The 21,021-nt window shown below is 45.6% G+C and overlaps 1 protein-coding gene across 2 annotated transcripts; it reads right to left on the reverse strand.

Moving 5' to 3' along the window:
- Window positions 1-388: 388 nt before the first annotated feature.
- TMEM14C (transmembrane protein 14C) lies at window positions 389-8,559 on the reverse strand. Of its 2 annotated transcripts, XM_063632410.1 has the most exons (6): window positions 7,423-8,263; window positions 6,898-6,961; window positions 6,475-6,551; window positions 5,511-5,612; window positions 2,789-2,876; window positions 389-902 (listed from the first exon to the last, which is right to left on the reverse strand). In XM_063632410.1, exons 2-6 carry the CDS (start codon window positions 6,915-6,917, stop codon window positions 851-853), a joined length of 339 nt encoding a protein of 112 aa, XP_063488480.1. In that variant the 5' UTR covers window positions 6,918-6,961; window positions 7,423-8,263; the 3' UTR covers window positions 389-850. The 2 variants fall into 2 exon arrangements, with proteins under 2 accessions (XP_063488480.1, XP_063488479.1); XM_063632409.1 differs by lacking the exons at window positions 6,475-6,551; window positions 7,423-8,263 and adding an exon at window positions 8,291-8,559 and having other exon boundaries at window positions 6,898-6,975.
- Window positions 8,560-21,021: the final 12,462 nt, after the last annotated feature.

Raw genomic sequence — 21,021 nt, forward strand, 5'->3', positions numbered from 1 at the left:
GAGCAAGACCACATCTACAAAAAAAAAAAAAGTACATTAGCTGGGTGTGGTGGTATGCACCAGTAGTACCAGCTATTCAGGAGGCTGAGGTGGGATGATTGAATCCAAGAGTTTGAGGCTACAGTGACATATGATTGCACCACTGCTCTCCAGCCTAGGCAACAGAGAAAGACCTCGTCTCTTGAAAAACAAAAAAAATCCTCAGAGGTCATTTTTGAAACAAGCTTCAATGCAATGTACAATCAAATAACTTTCCTTGGTCCTTAAGTTATTCAAAATAGGTAATTTCTGAATATTAACAAAATACTTTCATGTTTCTATATCTTGCTGCTAGCAACATCTCATTCTATAAACTAGACAGCCCTGACAATGAAGACCCCATAGGAAATATTATTTATAGTAAACTTTATTTTCATTGATATTTCACTTAACATAATTTCAAAGTCAGTCTGTGGTCTAAGATGAGCAAAAGAACAGATATTCTAAATCTCGTAAGAGATGTTTTTCACACTGTTCCTCAGAGCAGGGAATGGGGTTTCAGAGCCCTGAAAGTTGACACCTAACATTTTACCCTTGAGATTTACCTACAGATACAGAAAGAAAAGATAACATCAATATACAAGAATCGATCTCTGAGGGTCTTATTAAGCTCTTGTGTTACATACTCGCCACCTCTGTAGGGTTGTAATCATGACTGATTTTCCACCTCTCTGCCAAGTTTGGTGTCTTTTTTTTTTTAGGTAAAATGTCAGATGCAAAAATGCTGCACTTATTTCTCTTAATACACTGAAAATAGTGGAAGATGCAGATTTTTAATTCTTCATCAGTCCAAGCTGGAACATGACTTCTGCTAATGTGGTCTGTTGAACATACTAACTCCAACTTTGGCGACCATCAGCAAACTGTTTAAAAGAAACAAGATAGAAAATGTCAGGTAAAGGACAGAACAGGCAACTATGTTTTTAAGGAACTAAACTCTGCTGGTTCCTCACAACTGCGTGGGGGAGGAGGTACTAAGGCAAGAGTGGTCAAAGGTAAAATTTCCATCCCTGGAGGAACCAGAGAAAAAGCAAGCCAAGGGACAGTCTTAAAATAGCACACATGAGCTGGATCCTAACCCAACTGCCAATGATTTGAAGAGATGAAGAAGTGGAGGCGAGAGAGAGCAAGGCCTCCCACCATCACAGATCCGATTAATGGCAGACTCTCCAGCCTCTCAGTTTACTGCTCTAGACCTTGCTCCACACTGACTTTCTTGCTTCAGGTGTAAAACGTTATACTGGCAGCATCACGACTATGATCAGAGTATGTAATCTTTCTCCAAAACAGATTTTTAAAATTCCCTTACCTTCAGGATGTGTTTATGATACTTAACAACTAAATTTTTTGTTTTTGAGAAGGTTTTTTTTTTGAGATGGGAGTCTCACTCACCTCTGTTGCCCAGGCTGGAGTTCAGCAGCAGCACAATTTTGGCTCAGTGCAACCTCCGCCTCCCAGGTTCAAGAGATTTTCCTGACTCAGTGTCCCAAGTAGCTGGGATTACAGGCGTGCACCACCATGCCCGGCTAATTTTTGTATTTTTCATAGAGATGGGGTTTCACCATGTTGGGCAGACTGGTCTTGAACTTCTGACCTCAAGTGATCCGCCCTCTCTGGCCTCCCAAAGTGCTGGGATTATAGGCATGAGCCACCACACCTGGCCTACAACTAAATTTTTTGTTTGTTTGTTTGTTTTTTGAGATGGAGTCTTGCTCTGTCCCCCAGGCTGGAGTGCAGTGGCATGATCTCAGCTCACTGTAATCTCCGCTTCCCAGGTTGAAGCAATTCTCCCTGCCTCAGCCTTCCGAGTAGCTGCGATTACAAGCACCCACTACCACACCCAGCTGATTTTTGTATTTTTCATAGAGACGGGTTTTGCCAAGTTGGCCAGGATGGTCTTAAACCCCTGACATCAGGTGATCTGCCTGCCTCTGCCTCCCAAAGTGCTGGGATTACAGGTGTGAGCCACCGTGCCCGGCCACAACTAAATTTTTTAAAAACCACAATTTGGTTTCGGTTATATAATCAAAATTAGAAAACAGGGCCAGCCGCAGTGGGTCACGTCTGTAATCCCAGCACTTTGGGAGGCCGAGGTGGGCGGATCACAAGATCAGGAGTTCGAGACCAGCCTGGCCAACGTGGTGAAACACTGTCTTTACAAAAACAACAAAAATAGCCGGGCATGGTGGCACATGCCTGTAATCCCAGCTACTCCGGAGGCTGAGGCATGAGAATCACTTGAACCCGGGAGGCGGATGGTGATTGCAGTGAGCGGAGATCACGCCATTGCACTCCATCCTGGGTGACAGTGATACTCTGTCCCAAAAAAAAAAAAAAAAAAAAATTAGAAAACAGGATTCAATCAAAATTCCCTTTTAGCAAAATTTTCTGTAAAAGATATCTACACATCTAAGAAATATGGGATCCCCACATCTTCCATGCAAGTCACACAAAAGGCTGCAGTCACGGCTTTGCACTAAAACTTCTGCCACCATATAGGGAGGAGCTTGGATGGACTGGAAAGCAAATATGAGAACAAACCCATTTCCACAGTGAATGGATATACTCATGCCATTTTGACATTAAACCAGCTATTGTTTTTGAAACATTTCCTATTAGTGTATATATCAAATGTCAGTTGATACATAGCATCAGATATCCTGAAACAAGTAAGGTTTTGAATGCATAAAGTATCCTGGGGAATAAACTCAACTCTACATGGTAAAGAAGAGTAATAGAATGAAAGTACCTGGCACCTGCAATTAAACCTGCAGGCATGAATTTTCCAGAGTGGTAGAATCTCATTCCCATAATGCCAGCCAAGGTACCAGATGTAGCTGATGAAAAAGATATAAAGAAGTGTTAAAACTCATTACATCTTGTACGCAGGGGAATCAGAAGTGGGCCAAGCCCCACTCATCTCTCAAGGCTCACCCCTCATCTTGTGCTTATTCCTCCTTCCCAAAGTGGGGGAGATTACTGGCTGCCCACATCCTATGGGTCCAAGTACCAATATTGGCCAAATAGGGCCCTTCACAGCCTGAGCCCTGCCTGCCCTACCAGCCTCATCTCTTACCACTTGTCTTCTGCAAAACCCATACTTTAGCCATCAATGTGTTAGTTTTCTCCAAAATGCCACTGTTTCTCACGCCCTGCAGATGCTATTTCCTTTACCCTGCACGCAATTCCCACTGGGTATCTGTCAAAGCACCTACTACATGTCAAGCGCTGTGCTAGGTGCTGGAGAATACGAAGGTAATCATAACTGTCTTTGCCCTTTTACAGTGCTTCAGGTCTGATGGGACAGACTTTAAAGACTCACACAGATAAAAAGGCTTAGACAAAAAAGTGAAGATTGGCTGAGATCTGAAATTACAGCAGGAATTAATGAGCTGAAGGATGGGAATTCCCTTTCCAGGCAGAGGGGACAGTATATGCAGAGGCCCTGTGGTGACAGGGAGCATGGCACATTCACCCTAAAAGGGCAGTGTGGCACAGAAGTCAAGATGCAGTTTGTGAGTAAGAGGCGCCAGACCACATGGAGCCTTGAAGGCCATACTAGGGTTTGGGTTTTCATCCTAAAAGCGATGAGAAGCTATTAAAGGATACTAAGCAGAAGGACACATCAACAGAGTCGCACTTTTCTAAAATTTTTGAGACAGAGTCTTGATCTGTCACCCAGGCTAGAGTGCAGTGGCGTGATCTCGACTCACTGCAACCACCACCTCCTGGGATCAAGCAATTCTCCAGTCTCAGCCTCCTGAGTAGTTCGGACTACAGGTGCCCGCCACCACACCTGGCTAATTTTTTTTTTTTTTTTTTAATTAGAGACCGGGTTTCACCACGTTGCCCACGGTGGTCTCGAACTCCTGAGCTCAGGCAGTCCACCCACCTTGGCCTCCCAAACCTGAGGTCAGGAGTTACAGACCAGCCTGGACAACATGGCGAAACTCCTGTCTCTACTAAAAATAGAAAAATTAGCCAGGCATGTTGGCGGACGCCTGAAGCCCAGCTACCTGGAAGGCTGAGACAGGAGAATTGCTTGAATCCGGGAGGTGGAGGTTGCAGTGAGCCAAGGTTGTGCCACTACACTCTGGCCTGGGCAATACGTGAGACTCCGTCTCAAAAAAAGGGAAGTTTATGAAGGGGAAGGAGACAAGCATATCTGAGTATCAATGGGTAGATTCACCTAAAAGGAGGAATACAAATACAAGACAGGATCCTTGCCAGTGTAAAGGTCTGGAGAAGGTCAGGGAGAAGACACCCAAAGCCCAGAGGAAGACACTGGTGTTGGAGAGGAGGGAAACAGGACGAGGGGAGGCTTGGAGATTAAAGGCTCCAGGAATCCCCACCTGATGGCTGCTGTTTTTTCTCTACAATAGGCATGAGGTCATTTGCTGAGTGGAGTAGGATCAGAGAAAGGGAAAAAGCAGGCTCAAAGTCATTCTGGAGCATGAGGGAGGGAGCTGTTAGGCAGAGCTGGGACCTGGACGCACCTCCTTCCCCAGCACACCCCATTACCCATCACTGACCTCCCTTCCCAAACCCGGCTGATATGTACAGATCACACGGCTTCTCCCTCCCACATGGCACTCATTCTCACACAGGGTTTGTGGAGACGGCAAGGAACCCACACTCCTAGCAGTGTCTGACACATGGGTGGGGCCCCACAGAAATGTGCTGAACGCCACCCTGATAAGGACTCTTATGTCCCCCACACCACTCACTGTCCGTGCTGCTCGCAAGGTACCTTTCCAGTCCTGCTTCTATGCCCATGTTTTTTGTTTTTTGACATGGAATCTTGCTCTGTCGCCCAGGCTGGAGTGCAGTGGCGTGATCTCAGCTCACTGCAATCTCTGCCTCCCAGGTTCAGGTGACTCTCCTGCCTCAGCCTCCCAAGTAGCTGGGACTACCAGGCGCCCGCCACCACACCCAGCTAATTTTTGTATTTTTAGTAGAGACAGGGTTTCACCATGTTGGTCAGGCTGGTCTCGAACTCCTCACCTTGTAATCTGCTTACCTCAGCCTCCCAAAGTGCTGGGATTACAGGTGTGAGCCACTGCAGTCACATTTAGCTAACTGCTAAAGAGGTGATTTTCAATGGGGAAATCGCAATTCGGATGCAAACCTAACCCAGACGTGTGATATTTTAGTGATGCTGAAGCCAAAGGTCTTCAGTGGGCAACCTCAATGGTTCACACATTTGCCTGATAGAAGTTCAATGCTACTGGGTAAATACATTCACGAGGTATGAAAATCCTTCCATGTTCTGTACATAAAAGATAAACAGAAACCAGCACAATTCCCGCCTCTGCACCCTAATTTTAAAACTTTCTGAGGACTTGGTAGAAGCAGTGAAACTCTCATAAGTGAAGTGTGAAGAACTCACCCCATCCCACCAAACCAGGGTCTTTTGGAAAAAAGTATTCTGGATACACAGCTGCCCTAAGGAAACGCCGAAGCAGACATACCTAGGAAAACCCAAACGTTCCTTGGATCCTGAGACAGCTGGTAAGCACCCAGGCCGGCTAGACTGCCGAAGAGCAGCCCTGCAGCCAGGGACGGTACGCTGCCTAGAGGGAAGCAAACACAGCTTGCATTGTAATATCAGGCACTTATTTCACTAACAGAATCCACCAGACCCCCTGCCCTACAAAGGAGGACAGCACAGAGAACTCTCAACACAGCTCATAGCCAAGGTGGACTCGAGCAGGAAGATGTTTCGGGGGGTGTGCTATCTTCTCAGAGAAGTCAGGGTCTTTCCACCCCATTTTTCTCTCCTCTAATAGGCAGGGCACGTCCATCTAAGGAAAGGAAAAAAGGCCATCTTCCCTCCTTAGATGGAACTGTGGCTAAGCCTTCTTTCTAATTAGGCCTGACCAACCATGAAGGGCCGGAATTGTGTACAGGCAGGACCTCCAGCAAATCACAAAAGGAGAGGGAGATAAGGCCAGTCAATTAAAAAAAAATACAAAGACCTGGAGAAGAAGAATTCTGGTGCAGGGGTTGGGGTGGGAATGCAGGCAAGGACTAGGGGGCAAAAACAAGCACACAACTGACACACCCCTGCCTGGCCTAATGAGGAAACTTCAAAACACCAGTCTGTGTGGGCCAGAGGTTTCCTCCTACTTGAGTCCAGAGATGGCACTTAGGGGTCGTGGCTGATGAATGGCAGTCAACGATAATAACTACAACCACCCCTGCCTATCTGTAGATAAAGAGGCAAAAACAAGTAATTCCAAAAGAGGCCTGGCTCAGCTTCACCAGATAACCAAAAGGCAAGTGCAGGAGCTGCAAGACTGACAAGGAAGGCTGCACTCCAGCTTGGGGACCTACAGCAAAGCGGACTCAAACAAGATTGCTTCTCAGGGAGCTGGACACTCACATTTCACTGGAACAACGTGAAGCTGTTAAGAGGCTAACACAAAACCATACCTGCTTTTACATAGCCAATGATCCCACCAGAAGCAACCAGTGCTGCATAGCCAAAGCCAAACCAATGCAAAGGCACTCTGAAAACACAAGAGTGAGAAGTCAGTGCTAACCTGGCTTTAAAAACAAACCACACTGTCACAGGATGGGACTAAAAGGTAATCATTCCCCACAGGTCCTATCTCCCCACAGGTCCTATCACTGAAAATAAGGCCCACAGAGGTTGGATGACTTTCTGAGAGTCACACAACTCAGCGAAGCCAGAGCTGGGACTCAAACCCAAGTTTCTGGCCCACAGGTCCAGTGATCCTCCCATCCCCCACGCCATCCCAGGCAGTCTACTCTTAGGGTTCTTTTCAGCTGAGGAAAGGAACTCTGGTTTCCAGAAGCTCCTGGCTACTCCATACCCATTTACTGTCCACTCACACTGAGCCAGTGTCCTGCATTTTTCTCTTCTCTGTCCAGACAAGAGGCTACCCCAGGCCTGCACCTGCGGAAAACAAGCTGCATCAGAGGTGGTTAAAAGCACAGCTCTCCAGCAGTCACAAAGAAGTGTGTCCAACCTGCAAGCTACGCAACCTGTCTCAGTATCCTTCACTGTACCATGAGGATAACACTGATACCAATTTCCTAGGGCTGTTGTGAGCATTCAATGGATGTCACATGTAAAGGTGCTTAGCACATAGTAAACCCTGAGCAGATGCCGACCATTGTCATAAAAACCTCACATAGCTTTCTAATCACATAGGCCCACAGAAAACTCAGCAAGATCCACTGACCAGCTCTATAATCAGGGAATGTGTTAGTCATTTCATCAGCTACCCACGTTATCACTAAATTGAAAAGCAAATACTCCTGTGCCCTTAATCCAACTACTTTAATGTCTCTTTTGAGGGGAGGTAGGGGTGTTGCTTTTCGTCCCTGCTGCAACAGCCAATTTCAATACTCAACTTTTTTAGAAACTTCTGCATCCAACTCACAGTTCTCGTTAGGAGGACAGAAGGGGAGGATAAAATATACGGAAACTCAAGTCAGAATCACATGTGACATTGTACCCTTGGAAAAACAGCTCTTATTTTCTCACAGAAAAGTATCCTGTATGCAGTGAGCCTAACAAGATGAAAGCAATGCGTACCCCGTTTACTCTGTTTAAAGAATTAGGCCAGGCAAAGTGGCTCACGCCTGTAAGCCCAGTACTTTGGGAGGCCGAGGTGGGCGGATCACCTGGGGTTAGGAGTTCGAGACCAGCCTGGCCAACATGGTGAAACCCACTGTCTACTAAAAAATATAAAAAAATTAATCGCTCATGGTGATATGCGCCTGTAAATCACAGCTACTTGGGAGGCTGAGGTGGGAGGATGGCTTGAGCCCAGGAGGCTGAGGCTTCAATGAGACATATGCAGGCTACTGCACTCAAGCCTGGGCGACAGAGCGAGACCCCCCCACCCCCGAAACAAAAAGAAAGAATTAGGTTCCCATAAAACGGGGAAGGGCAGCGGGCTTGGGATCTTGCCCACAGTTCTTAACTCGAGGCGGCACTGAGTTAGCGAGGCTTTTAAAGAGATGGAGCAACAAAACCACCAAGAAACGAGGCAACACCATGCTACATGGGCAAGCCTTCGCCTCAGGAGCTCAGGGGCTCCGCGCATCCACAACTTCTTTTAAGAAAAGCAGAAAATACCCAACGAGAAAAGCACCGACCACACGGCCTAAAGGCCCGCTGAATCGGGGGGACGAAAAGCAGACGGCCGTGAAACTCCTAATACCTAAAAGTTAAAAGTGGCAGAAAATAATAAGAATAATCCCCAAATACTCGCACCGGTCTCACGAAGGCCCGGGCTGTCTACAAGGGCGCGGAAGCCGCAGGAATGCCAGCGAGGTGTCGCCGGAAATGCAGCGGCGGGCGCTCTCAGTCCCGGTGGCGGGGCGGGGAGACCGGGGCGGCTCTGTGGTGCGTGCGCAGTGTCCCGGGAGAGGGGCGGGCAGAGAATGGGGACAGTGCGGGCGGGGCTGGAGCCGCCGAGTAGCAGCACTCTCCCTGCGTTCAGCGGGTGGGAAGTGGGGCGGGACATCGCGGCGAGCGCCCTAGACCAGGGAACGGGGCGGGGAATCCCTGTGCTTCGCTTGTCCGCAGGGCCGACCAATACCAGTCCCAGGTCCAATCCTGGGTGGCCAAAAGCAGGAAACCCGGAGTTGGACCTGGGACTTGCACAAGCTGGACCACGTGAGCTCGGCCAGGCCAGAGGTGAGGCCACCGCTGTGGGACCACGGCATCTCAGGCTGGATTTTGAAGGACCCCGTTAATAAGGAACAAGTTACAGGGTATAAACCAGATGCAGGCCATCAGGGAGGATTGTCACTCAAGCCCGATCTTGTTTGTCTACACCAGGAAGGGCCTGCCTGGAAGAAAATATGGGGGCTGCAGAATAATGTGGCTCAATGCCAAATACCCGTTTATTTTAGGGAGTGAGGCTGCTTGAGAAGCATCTTAAAGGGGGATGGGGAGTAAGTTAAACCTGATTTTTACCCAGCTCTACGGATCCCAAATGTTCACAGCATGTTATCTCCATTCCCACTTGGAGTCACTCCTCTTCCCTGTGTTTCCTGCACCACCATTCCGTTACTCCACACTAAAATTTACTGTCATTGTTGACTTCTCCCTCTCCTTCATCCTCTACAAGTATCAACAGACAAATTTGATCAATATAATCATCACTGAATAAAGCAAATTCCAGCAGTCTTTGTTTTTTTGATATAGAGTCTCACTCTATTACCTAGGCTGGAGTACTGTGCAATCTCGGCTCACTACAACCTCTGGATCCCAGGTTCAACTTATTCTCCTGCCTCAGCTGCCCGAGTAGCAGGGATTACAGGTCTGCCCCACCACACCTGGCTAGTTTTATGTATTTTTAGTAGAAATGATAAAAAATCACAACACGGTAGTGTCTCTGGTATTAGCAGGTTCTGTGGCCTCACTTCAAGAACGTAAGCCACGGACCCCCAGAATGAGTGTTACAATTCTTAAAGGCAGTGTGTCTGGAATTTGTTCCTTCTAATGTGCATTAGCGTTCATGGAGTTTCTTCCGTCTGGTGGGTTTGTGGTCTTGCTGGCTTCAGAAATAAAGCTGCAGATCTTCATGGTTAGTTTACAGCTCATGAAAGCAATGTGGACCCAAACAGTGAGCAGCAGCAAGACTTACTGCAAAGACCAAGGGAACAAAGCTTTCTAAACCACGGAAGGAGACCGAACTCATTACCACTGCTGGCTCGGCCAGCCTGCTTTTATTCTCTTCTCTGGCCCCACCCACATCCTGCTGATTGGTAGAGCCGAGTAGTCTGTTTTGACAGTGCGCTGATTGGTGCGTTTACAATCCCTGAGCTAGACATAAAGGTTCTCCACGTCCCCACCAGATTAGCTAGCTAGAGTGTCCACACAACCGTTCTCCAAGGACCCACCAGAGTGGCTAGATACAGAGTGTCGATTGGTGCATTCAGAGACCCTGAGCTCGACACAGGGTGCTGATTGGTGTGTTTAGAAACCTTGAGCTAGATACAGAGTGCGGATTGGTGTATTTACAATCCCTGAGCTAGACACAAAGGTTCTCCCCATCCCCACCCGACTCAGCCCAGCTGGCTTCACCCAGTGAATCCTGCACTGGGGCTGCAGGTGGAGCTATCTGCTAGTCCTGCGTTGTGTGCCCGCACTTCTCAGCTCTTGGGTGGTCAATGGGACTGGGCCCCATGGAGCAGGGGGGCGGCGCTCATCGGGGAGGCTTGGGCTTTACAGAAGCCCACGGAGGGAATGGGAGACTCAGGCGTGGTGGCCTGCAGGTCCCGAGCCCTGCCCCGCGGCGAGAAATGGAGCGCAGCGCGCCGGTGAGCTGGCACTGCTGGGGGACCCAGTACACCCTCTGCAGCGGCTGGCCTGGGTGCTAAGCCCCTCATTGTCGGGCTGGCAGGGCCGGCCGGCTGCTCCGAGTGCGGGCCCGCCAAGCCCACGCCCACCCGGAACTCCAGCTGGCCCGCAAGCGCCGCGCAGTCCCGGTTCCGCTCGCGCCTCTCCCTCCACACCTCTCTGCAAGCTAAGGGAGCCAGCTCTGGCCTTAGCCAGCCCAGAAAGGGGCTCGCTCCCACGGTGCAGCGGCTCTTCAAGTGCCGCCAAAGTGGGAGCCCAGGCAGAGGAGGCACCAAGAGCCAATGAAGGCTGTGAGGACTGCCAGCATGCTGTCACCTCTCACTAGCAGCCCTCGCTTGCTCTCGGCGCCTCTTTGGCCTCGGCCAGGCTCGAGGAGCCCTTCAGCGCGCCACCGCGCTGTGGGGGTCCCTCCCTGGGGCTGGCCGAGACCGGAGCCCGCTCCCTCTGCTCGTGGGGAGATGTGGAGAGAGAGGCGCAGGCGGGGACCGGGGCTGTGCTGCCGCGGGTTCTGGGTGGGCACAGGCTCGGCGGGTCCCGCATTTGGCGCGACCTGCTGGGCTTGATTGGAGGCTGGGTCCAGTGCGTGGACCGCTGTTCCCTCTTGGCGCAGTCGTTGGCCACGATGACGGGTCTCTCTCTTTGTTTCTCTTTCTCTCTTGGTTGTGTGGGACAAGCTCCCAGAGTGCTCAGATTAGTTGCCAAAAAGTCCCACGCGACTCCCAGGGAGCAGTGAAGCCCGCTGGGCTTCTGGGACGGGTGGGGGCTTGGAGAACTTTTGTGTCTAGCTAAAGAATTGTAAATGCACCAATCAGCACTCTTGTCTAGCTAAAGATTTGTAAACGCACCAATCAGCGCTGTGTCTAGCTAATCTGGTGGGGGCTTGGAGAACTTTTGTATCTAGTTAAAGAATTGTAAATGCACCAATCAGCACTCTTGTCTAGCTAAAGATTTGTAAACGCACCAATCAGCGCTGTGTCTAGCTAATCTGGTGGGGGCTTGGAGAACTTTTGTATCTAGCTAAAGGATTGTAAATGCACCAATCAGCACTCTGTGTCTAGCTGAAGGCTTGTAAATGCACCAGTCAGCACTCTGTCAAAACGGACCACTCAGCTCTCTGTAAAATGGACCAATCAGCTGCATGTGGGTGGGGCCAGATAAGGGAATAAAAGCTGGCCACCCCGCCCCAGCCAGTAGGGGCAACGTGTTTGGGTGGTTTTTTTGTGTTAAGGGAGTGTTGTTCTCTTGCTGTTTGCGGTAAATGTTGGTGTTGATAGTTCTTTAGGTCCATGCTATGTTCATGAGTTTTAACACTCACTGTGAAGGGCTACAGTTTTGATTCTGAAACTAGTGACACCACAAACCCACTGAAAGGGATGAATAACTCTGGATGTTCCACCTTTATGAACTGTAACACTGACTGCAGAGGTTGGTGGCTTTTTTCTTGAGGCTAGCAGAGCATGAACCCACCAGAATGAATGAGCAACTCCAGACATGCCACCTCTAAGAGGTGTGATACAGACCTGTTGAAGGCCTGCAGGTTCATTCCTGAAGTCAGCATGACCATGAACCCACCAGTAGGAAGAAACTGGATAAGGTCTGAATGTTGGAAGGAAGAAACTCAACCTACAGTCTTTAACAGTTGTAACATTAAACCATGAGGGTCTGTGGGTTTATTCTTGAAGTCAGGAAGATGAAGAACCCACGAAGTCAACACAATGGTGTTTCACCATGTTGGCCTAGCTGGTCTCAAACTCTTGATTTCATCCGCCCACCTCAGCCTGCCAAAGTGCTGGTATTAGAAGCATGAGCTGCTGTGCTGGCCTTTGTAGGGTTTTTTTTTTTTTTTTTTTCTTGGAGTTTTGCTGTTGCTGTAGAAAGTAGAAAAGCCCTTCAAAGGTTGTCTTGATTTAAAAATAGACACCAGGAATAATCACGTCTTACTCCAAAGCCTGCTATCAACTGTTCTTAACGATTTAGCCCAGTTAGTTGCTTTGGCTTATTCAGGCATGTCTGGACAGGCCCAAGGAAGTCTCAGCTCATATTTTATGCCCCTTCCTTGTTTGGAAATGTTATTGCTTCCTTAAACCTTTCATAAGCAACTTCCTCTCCTTTATCTTCCCTTGCACTTAACTATTTAGGAAAGTTTCAGGTTGTTAGCAAATCGGGTATTTAAGACTGAGGTCCAGCACCAGCCAATGGATGCAGGACACAGAAGTAAGGAGGACCCAAATGTGTAAACCCTCTGCTTTTCCTTTGTTGAAGTGTGCTCTTGCCGTTGTTCCATCTGTGAGAGGCACCATTTCCGCAGGAAGTGAAAATGGCCTTGCTGAGAGAATTAAATTTATGTTTGAGTGCTATTTTGTGGTGCTGGGGAACAAGCATTTCTAACAGTTGCCCAGGCTGGAGTGCAGTGGCATGATCTCAGCTCACTGCAACCTTTGCCTCCCAGGTTCAAGTGATTTTCCTGCTCAGCCTCCTGAGCGGCTGAGATTACAGATGTGCGGCACCATGCCTGGCTATTTTTTGTGTTTTTAGTAGAGATGATGGTTCACCATGTTGGCCAGGCTGGTCCTGAACTCCCAAACTCAACCAATCTGCCTGCCTGGGCCTCCCACAAGTGTTGGGATTACAGGCGTGAGCCACCATGCCCGGTTGCGGCGCATATTCTTAAAGACAAACTTTCCACTTGCGGCAGCACCTACCTTGCATATAGCAAAATTGAAGCCCGGGTTTATCACAGCTGATTCTAACCAGCCAAAGCTGATAATGACTAAGAACTTGCAGGAATTGCAGTACGCCAGACCTTCAATTTATTTGAAGACCTTCCTGAACAATTAATAGGGAGACTTGTCTTAACCTGCAGGGAACGGCTTTAGGGGCTCATTCTTCCCTATGCAGGCACAAGCCTCAAACCTTAATTAGGATCATCCACCATGATTCCCGCACTCTCCCCCTCACCTTATACTTGAAGAGAACCTCAACCTCAGAGAACTGTATTATCTACAGTCTTTGTCAGTGGTACAGCTATGAATTAAAGTAAGGTCTGAAATACAAAAATTAGCCAGGCGTGGTGGCACACCCCTGTAATCCAAGGTACTCTGGAGGCTGAGGCAGGAGAATTGCTTGAACCTAGGAGGCGGAGGTTGCCATGAGCCAAGATTGCGCCATTGCACTCCAACCTGGGCAACAGAGCAAGACCCTCTCTCAAAAAGAACAAACAAACAATGTAAATAAAGAAAAGCAGCATTTTAAATAATGTTTATATAACTCACAGGAAAGTAGGAAAAAGAAAACGAAAACAGCACAAACAGAAAGCAAAACAAAAAAAAGTGGCCGACTTAAGTCTTAAAATATTAATGACATTAAATGTAAACAGTCTAAATACATCAATTAAAAGACAGACTAGAATGAATTAAGACATATTACACAACTATATGCTGCACACAGAAAATTCACTTCAAACATAAGGATACAGGCAAGTTGCAATAAAAGACGGAAAAAATATATCATGCAAACGAAAGAAATCAGAAGTAGCTATATTAGTATCAGATAGACTTCAGAGCAAAGAAAATTACCAGAGATAGTGATATTGTATAAAGATTTAAGAGTCAATCCACCAAGAAAACAGAAATCCTAAATGTATATGTACCTGACAATAGAGCTGCAAAAGATGTGAAACAAAAACTGAAGGAATTGAAATAAGAAACGGACAAATCCAGAGTTATAGTTGGAGGCTTCAATCCCTCTAAATGATGATAAAAGCAGTAGACCGGAAGTCAGGAAGGATATAGAAAAACCCCAATAACATCATCAACTAACAGGATCTAATAGACATTTATAGAATGCTCCACCCAAGAACTGCAAGATACATATTCAAGTGTCCACAGAACATCTATCAGGAGAGATCATATCCTGGGCCATAAAACAAATCTCAACCAATTTAAAAGAATTGAAATCATACAGAATGTGTTCTCCAACAACAATGGAATCAAATTAGAAATCAGTAACAGAAAGATAAGAAAATCTCCAAACACTTGGAAACTAAACATTTTAAAATAATCTGTGTGTCAAAGAGAAAAATCCATGTGTCCCTAGAAATTAAAAAAAGGCTAGGCATGGTGGCTCATGCCTGTAATCCCAGCACTTTGGGAGGCCAAGGCGGGAGGATCACTTGAGTCCGGGAGTTTAAGACCAGCCTGGCCAACATGGTGAAACCCTGTCTTTATAAGACACAAAAAAGCCAGGTGTGTTGGTATGTGCCTGTAGTCCCAGCCATTCAGGAGGATAACTTGGGAGAATTGCCTGTCTCTAGGAGGCCAAGGCTGCAGTGAGCCAAGATCACGCCATTGCACTCCAGCCTGGGTGACCTTGCCTTCTCCCCCCCACCAAGAAAAGTGCATTATCCTGAATAAAATAAAAATACAACACATTAAAATATATAGCATTAGTAGCAACAAATAAACCAAAAGTGAAATTAACAATTCAATTTACAATAGCATCAAAAAGAATAAAACCCTCAGAAATAAATTTAATAAGTACAAAATTTATAAACCGAAAACTAAAAAACACTGTGGAAAGAAATGAAAGAATAGCTAAATAAATAAAAGGATATCCTTTGTGGATTGGAGGATTTCGAATTTTTCAGGTATAATATTCCTCAAATTGATCTATAGATTCAATGCAATTCCTATCAAATTCAAGCTGGACTCTGCAGAAATTGATAAACTGATATTAAAATTCATTAAAAATTCAAGGGACACAGTACAGCCAAAATAATCTTCCAAAAGAATAAAGTTGCAAGACTCACTCTTCCTTATTTCAAAACTTACTACAAACCTATAGTAATCAAGACTGTAGTGTACTATTATAAGGATGGGCATATAAATCAATGGATTAGAATTGTGAATCCAGGGCCGGGCACGGTGGCTCACGCCTGTAATCCTAGCACTTTGGGAGGCTGAGGCAAGTGGATCACCTGAGGTCAGGAGTAATAAACATTTTTTCAAAAAAGATAAAAGAGGCTCACCAACATTAGCCATCAGGAAATGCAAATCAAAATCACAATGAGCTACTAAGTCCCACCCACCGGAATGGCTATAATAAAAACAAAAAACCAGGTGTCAGCAAAGGTGTGGCAAAATTGGAACACTCATACACTGCTGGTGGAAATATAAAGGGTGTGATCGCTTTAGAACAGTATGGCAGTCCCTCAAAAGGTTGAACGTAAGAGTAACCATCTGATTCGACAATTTTACTTCTAGGTATATATGTACCCAAGAAAAATGAAAATGTATGTTCATGCAAAAACTTGTAAATGAATGTTCAAAGCAACATTATTCATATTAGCCAAGAAGAAACAAATATGCATCAGCTATAGAATAAACAAATTGTGTTATATCCATGGAATGAAATATTATTTGGCAATAAAAAGAAATGAAATACTGATACATGTCACAATATGAATAAACCCTGGCCAGGCACGGTGGCTCACGCCTGTAATCCCAGCACTTTGGGAGGCCGAGGCAGGCGGATTACCTGAGGTCAGGAGTTTGAGACCAGCCTGGCCAACATGGCGAAACCCCGTCTCTACTAAAACTACAAAAATTAGCTGGGCATGGTGGCGGGTGCCTGTAATCCCAGCTACTCTGGAGGCTGAGGCAGGAGAATAGCTTGAACCCAGGAGGTGGAGGTTGCAGTGAGCCGAGATTGCACCATTGCACTCCAGCCTGGGCAACAACAACGAAACTCCATCTAAAACAACAAAAAACCAATATGGATGAACCCTGAAACAATATGTGAAGTGAAATCACATAAGACCACAAATGGAATGATTCCATTTCTATGAAATGTCTAGACTAGGCAAATCCTATACATACGGAAGATAGATCAGTGGTTGCATAAGCCTAGGGGTGTTGGGAGGCAGAAATGGGGAATGACAGCTAAGGAGTCCAAGATTTCTTCTTGGAGTGATTAAAATGTCCTAATATTGATTTTTGTGATAGTTGCACTCTGTGAATAGACTGAAAAACATTGAATTGTACGCTTTCAATGGGTGAACAGTATGTTGTGTGAATTATGTCTCAAAGTATTACAAAAAACCAAACTGTGTTTGCTACTTGGGAGGCTGGGGCCAGAAGATTGTTTGAGGCCAGAAGTTTGAGACCAGCCTCAGCAACCATAACACAACCCTGTCTCTTTTTAATAGATAGATAGGCTGGGCGCGGTGGCTCACGCTTGTAATCCCAGCACTTTGGGAGGCCGAGGCGGGCGGATCACGAGGTCAGGAGATCGAGACCACAGTGAAACCCCGTCTCTACTAAAAAGACAAAAAAATTAGCTGGGCGTGGTGGCGGGCGCCTGTAGTCCCAGCTACTCGGAGAGGCTGAGGCAGGAGAATGGCGTGAACCCGGGAGGCGGAGCTTGCAGTGAGCCGAGATTGCACCACTGCACTCCAGCCTGGGCGACAGAGCGAGACTCCGTCTCAAAAAAAAAAAAAAAAAAAAGATAGATGCATTACTACATACAAAAACAGTGGCATGTAGCAAAAGCAGTGCTAAAAACTTTAACAGCACACATTTGAAAGGAGGGAAAAACTCACATAAATAAGCTGCTGCCTCAAGAACCTAGTAAAAAAGCCAGGTGTGGTGGCTCACACCTGTAGTCCCAGCAACTCAGGAGGCCAAGGTGGGAGGATGGCTTGAGCCCAGGAGTTCAAGGCCAGCCTGAGCAACATAGCAAGACCACGTCTCTAAAAATTCCTAAAACAAACCAAAAAGAAACTAGAAAAAGAAGAGCAAAAGAAACCCCAAAGCAAGCAGAAGGAAAGAAGGAAATAAGGACGAGAGCAGAAAATGAAATTGAAAACAGAAGGAGTCAATGAAACAAAGAACTGATTCTTTGTTTTGTTTTGTTTTTGAGACGGAGTTTCTCTCTGTTGCCCAGGCTGGAGTGCAGTGGCACAGTCTCTGCTCACTGCAACCTCTGCCTCTCGGGTTTGAGCGATTCTCCTGGCTCAGCCTCCCTAGTAGCTGGGATTACAGGCGCCTGCCACACGTCTGGCTAATTTTTATATTTTTAGTAGAGATGGGATTTCACCATGTTTGCCAGGTTGGTCTTGAACGCCTGACCTCAGGTGATCTGCCCACCTCGGCCTCCCAAAGTGCTGGGATTACAGGCATGAGCCACCGTGCCTGGCAGAACTGGTTCTTTGAAAAGATAATAAAACTGACAAAACTCTAGGAAGACTGACAAAGAAAACAGAGAGGACACAAATTACCAACATCGGGAATGAAACAGGGGATGTAGAGTTGACCTTTCTTCAACTTGACAAAGAATATCTACGAAAACCCTAAAGCTGGCATTATACTTAACAGTGAAAGACTGAATGTTTTTCCCCTAAGATCATAACAAGGCAAAGATGTCTGTTCTCACTATTGTTATTCAACACAGTGCTGCATCTTCTAGTCAGTTAATAAGGCAAGAAAGCGGGGAAAAATACAGATAGAAATAACACTATTTATATTTGCAGATAACATAATTGTCTACATAGAAAACCCCAACAAAACAACTCCTAGAATAAGTGAATTCAGCAAGATAGCAGGATGTAAGATCACACAAAAACCAATTGTATTTCTATATATTAGCAATGAATATAGGCACCAAAATTAAAAATATCACTTGTAGGCCAGGTGCAGTGGCTCATGCCTGTAATCCCAGCACTTTGGGAGGCCAAGACGGGCAGATCACGAGGTCAGGAGTTTGAGACCAGCCTAGCCAACATAGTGAAACCCCATCTCTACTAAAAGTACAAAAAAATTTGCCACGCATGGTGGCGGGCACCTGTAATCCTAGCTACTTGGGAGGCTGAGGCAGGAGAATCGCTTGAACCCAAGGAGGCAGAGGTTGCGGTCAGCCGAGATGGCGCCGCTGCACTCCAGCCCAGGCAACAATGCAAGACTCCATCTAAAAAAAAAAAAAAAAAGTCACTTGTAATTCCCCCGCCCCAAATACTTAGAAATAAATCTAACACATGCAAGATTTGTATGCTGAAAACTACACAACACTGATAAAAGAAATCAAAGATCTGGCTGGGCGTGGTAGCTAATGCCTGTAATCCCAGCACTTTGGGAGGCCAAGGCGGGCGGATCACCTGAGGTCAGGAGTTTGAGACCAGCCTGGCCAACATGGCGAAACCCTGTCTCTTCTATAAATACAAAAATTATCCGGGTGTGGTGGTGTGTGCCTGTAATCCCAGCTACTCGGGAGGCTGAGGCAGGAGAATCCCGTGAATCCAGGAGGCAGTGGTTGCAGTGAGCTGAGGTCACGAAATTGCACTCCAGCCTGGATGACAAGAGCGAAACTGTAAAAAAAAAAATACATAAAATAAAAAAATAAAAGATCTATACAGCCATGTGCTGCATAACGACATTTTGGTCAGTAACAGTTTGGTCAATAACGGATCACATATACAATGGTGGTCCCATAAGATTATGACTATACCATATGGCCTAGGTGTGCAGCAGGCTCTACCATCCAGGTTTGTGTAAGTACACCCTATGATATTCACACAAAATGAAATCACCTAGTGAAGCATTTCTCAGAATGTATTCCTGTCATTAAGTGACACATGACTGTACACTTTTTTTTGTAGAGAAGGATAGAATTATCCTAAATTCTATATGGAAAGGCAAAGGAACTAGAATAGTGAAAATAATTTTGAAAAACAGAAAAGGGGAAGAATCATTCTACTCAAATTCAAGGCTTATCATATAGCTGTAGTAATGAAGACTGTGTGGTTCCGGCAAAAAGATCAACAGAGATCAATAGAACACAATAGAGAGCCCAGTAATGGACCCACACTAATATGCTCAATTAAATTCTAGCAAAGATGCAAAAATATTTCAATAGAGGAAGAACAGTCTTTTCAACAAGATGCTACAGCAAGTTGATATCCACAGACAAGAAAATAAACTTGGAATTAAACCTCACACTTTATACACTCAAAATGGAACACATACTAAATGTAAAATGTAAAACTCTACAAAACCTTTAAAAAAATATATAGAACCTCTTCAGGATCTAAGGCTAGACAAAGGTCTCTTGGACTTCACACCAAAAGCATGATCCATGGAAGGAAAAATTGATGAACTGGATTTCAACAAAATAAAAAACTTGAGCTCTGCAAAAGGCCGTTAAGACAAAAACACAAGCTACAGACTAGGCAAAAATATTTGCAAACCACGTATCTGAGAAAGGTTGAGTTTCTACAATATATAAAAGAACTCTTGGCCAGGCGGTGGCTTACGCCTGTAATCCCTGTACTTTGGGAGGCCGACGCGGTGGATCACTAGAGATCAGGAGTTTGACACCAGCCCGGCTAACATGATAAAACCCCACCTCTACTAAAAATACAAAAATTAGCTGGGTATGGTGGCACGCACCTGTAATCCCAGTTACTCAAGAGGCTGGGGCAGGAGAATCGCTTGAACCTGGGAGGCGGAGGTTGCAGTGAGCCGAGATCACACCACACTGCACTCCAGCCTGGATGGGTGACAGAGTAAGACTCAATTTAAAAAAAAAAAAAAAAAAAAAAAAAAAACTCTCAAAATTCAACAGCAAAAAAGAAAAAATATATAATGTGAATATGGGCAAAAGACATTTCACCAATTATGATACACAGATGGCAAATAAGCACATGGAAAGATGATTAACATCATTAGCTATCAGAGTAATGTAAGTTATAACTACAATAAGGTATCAATACACTCTTACCAGAATGGCTAAGACTAACATCAAATGCTGGAAAGATGCAGAGAAACTATATCACTCAAACATTACTGGTAGAAATGTAAAACCATACAGCTATTCTGGAAAACTCTGGAATTCCTGGGCATTTATCCAAGAGAAATGAAGACTCTAATTCACATAAGAACCTGTACAGAAATGTTTACAGCAACTTTATTTAGATACCTAATAACAGGAAACATTCCTGACGTCTTTCCACAGGTGTTTACTATGGTACATCTATACTGACATCCCAATCAGTACTAAAAACAGAACTATTGATGCAACAAGCTGGATCAATGCCCAGAGATTATGCTGAGTGAAAAGCCAATCCCAAAAGAAAGTATAATCCAATCAATTTTGGCAAAATTAGAGATGGAGAACAGACCACTGGTGCCAGAGGTTACGAAGGTGGGCGTAGCTATACGAGCACAAGAGGAAACTGAGTATGGCTTATGACAACAGATGGGATCATTGTGATAGAAATGTTCTGTATCTTGATTATGTCATTTCTATCCTATCTTGGCTTGGTTGTGATATTGCCCTTGTTTTGCAAGATGTTATCATCGGGAAAACTGGGTGGAATCTCTGTATTATTTCTTACAAGTGTATATTTCTTATAATGATCTCAAAATTTGAGTTGAATTGAGAAAAGCCAATGACCTACATTTATGTTAATAGCTTACGAAATAAGCTAACAAAGGAGTAGACTGATATTAAGACACACAATTTGGTTCATTTCCTAGACAATTTATTCCTATGGAGTGGCAATTCCAGTGCCCGTTCTTATTCTGCCTAATCAGAAGTGATTCTCCTGATGGTCTCAGGTATCTAGTATCTGCCCGGCTAAT

The sequence above is a fragment of the Symphalangus syndactylus genome, chromosome 23, assembly GCF_028878055.3.
Source record: "Symphalangus syndactylus isolate Jambi chromosome 23, NHGRI_mSymSyn1-v2.1_pri, whole genome shotgun sequence".
Lineage (NCBI taxonomy): Eukaryota > Metazoa > Chordata > Mammalia > Primates > Hylobatidae > Symphalangus > Symphalangus syndactylus.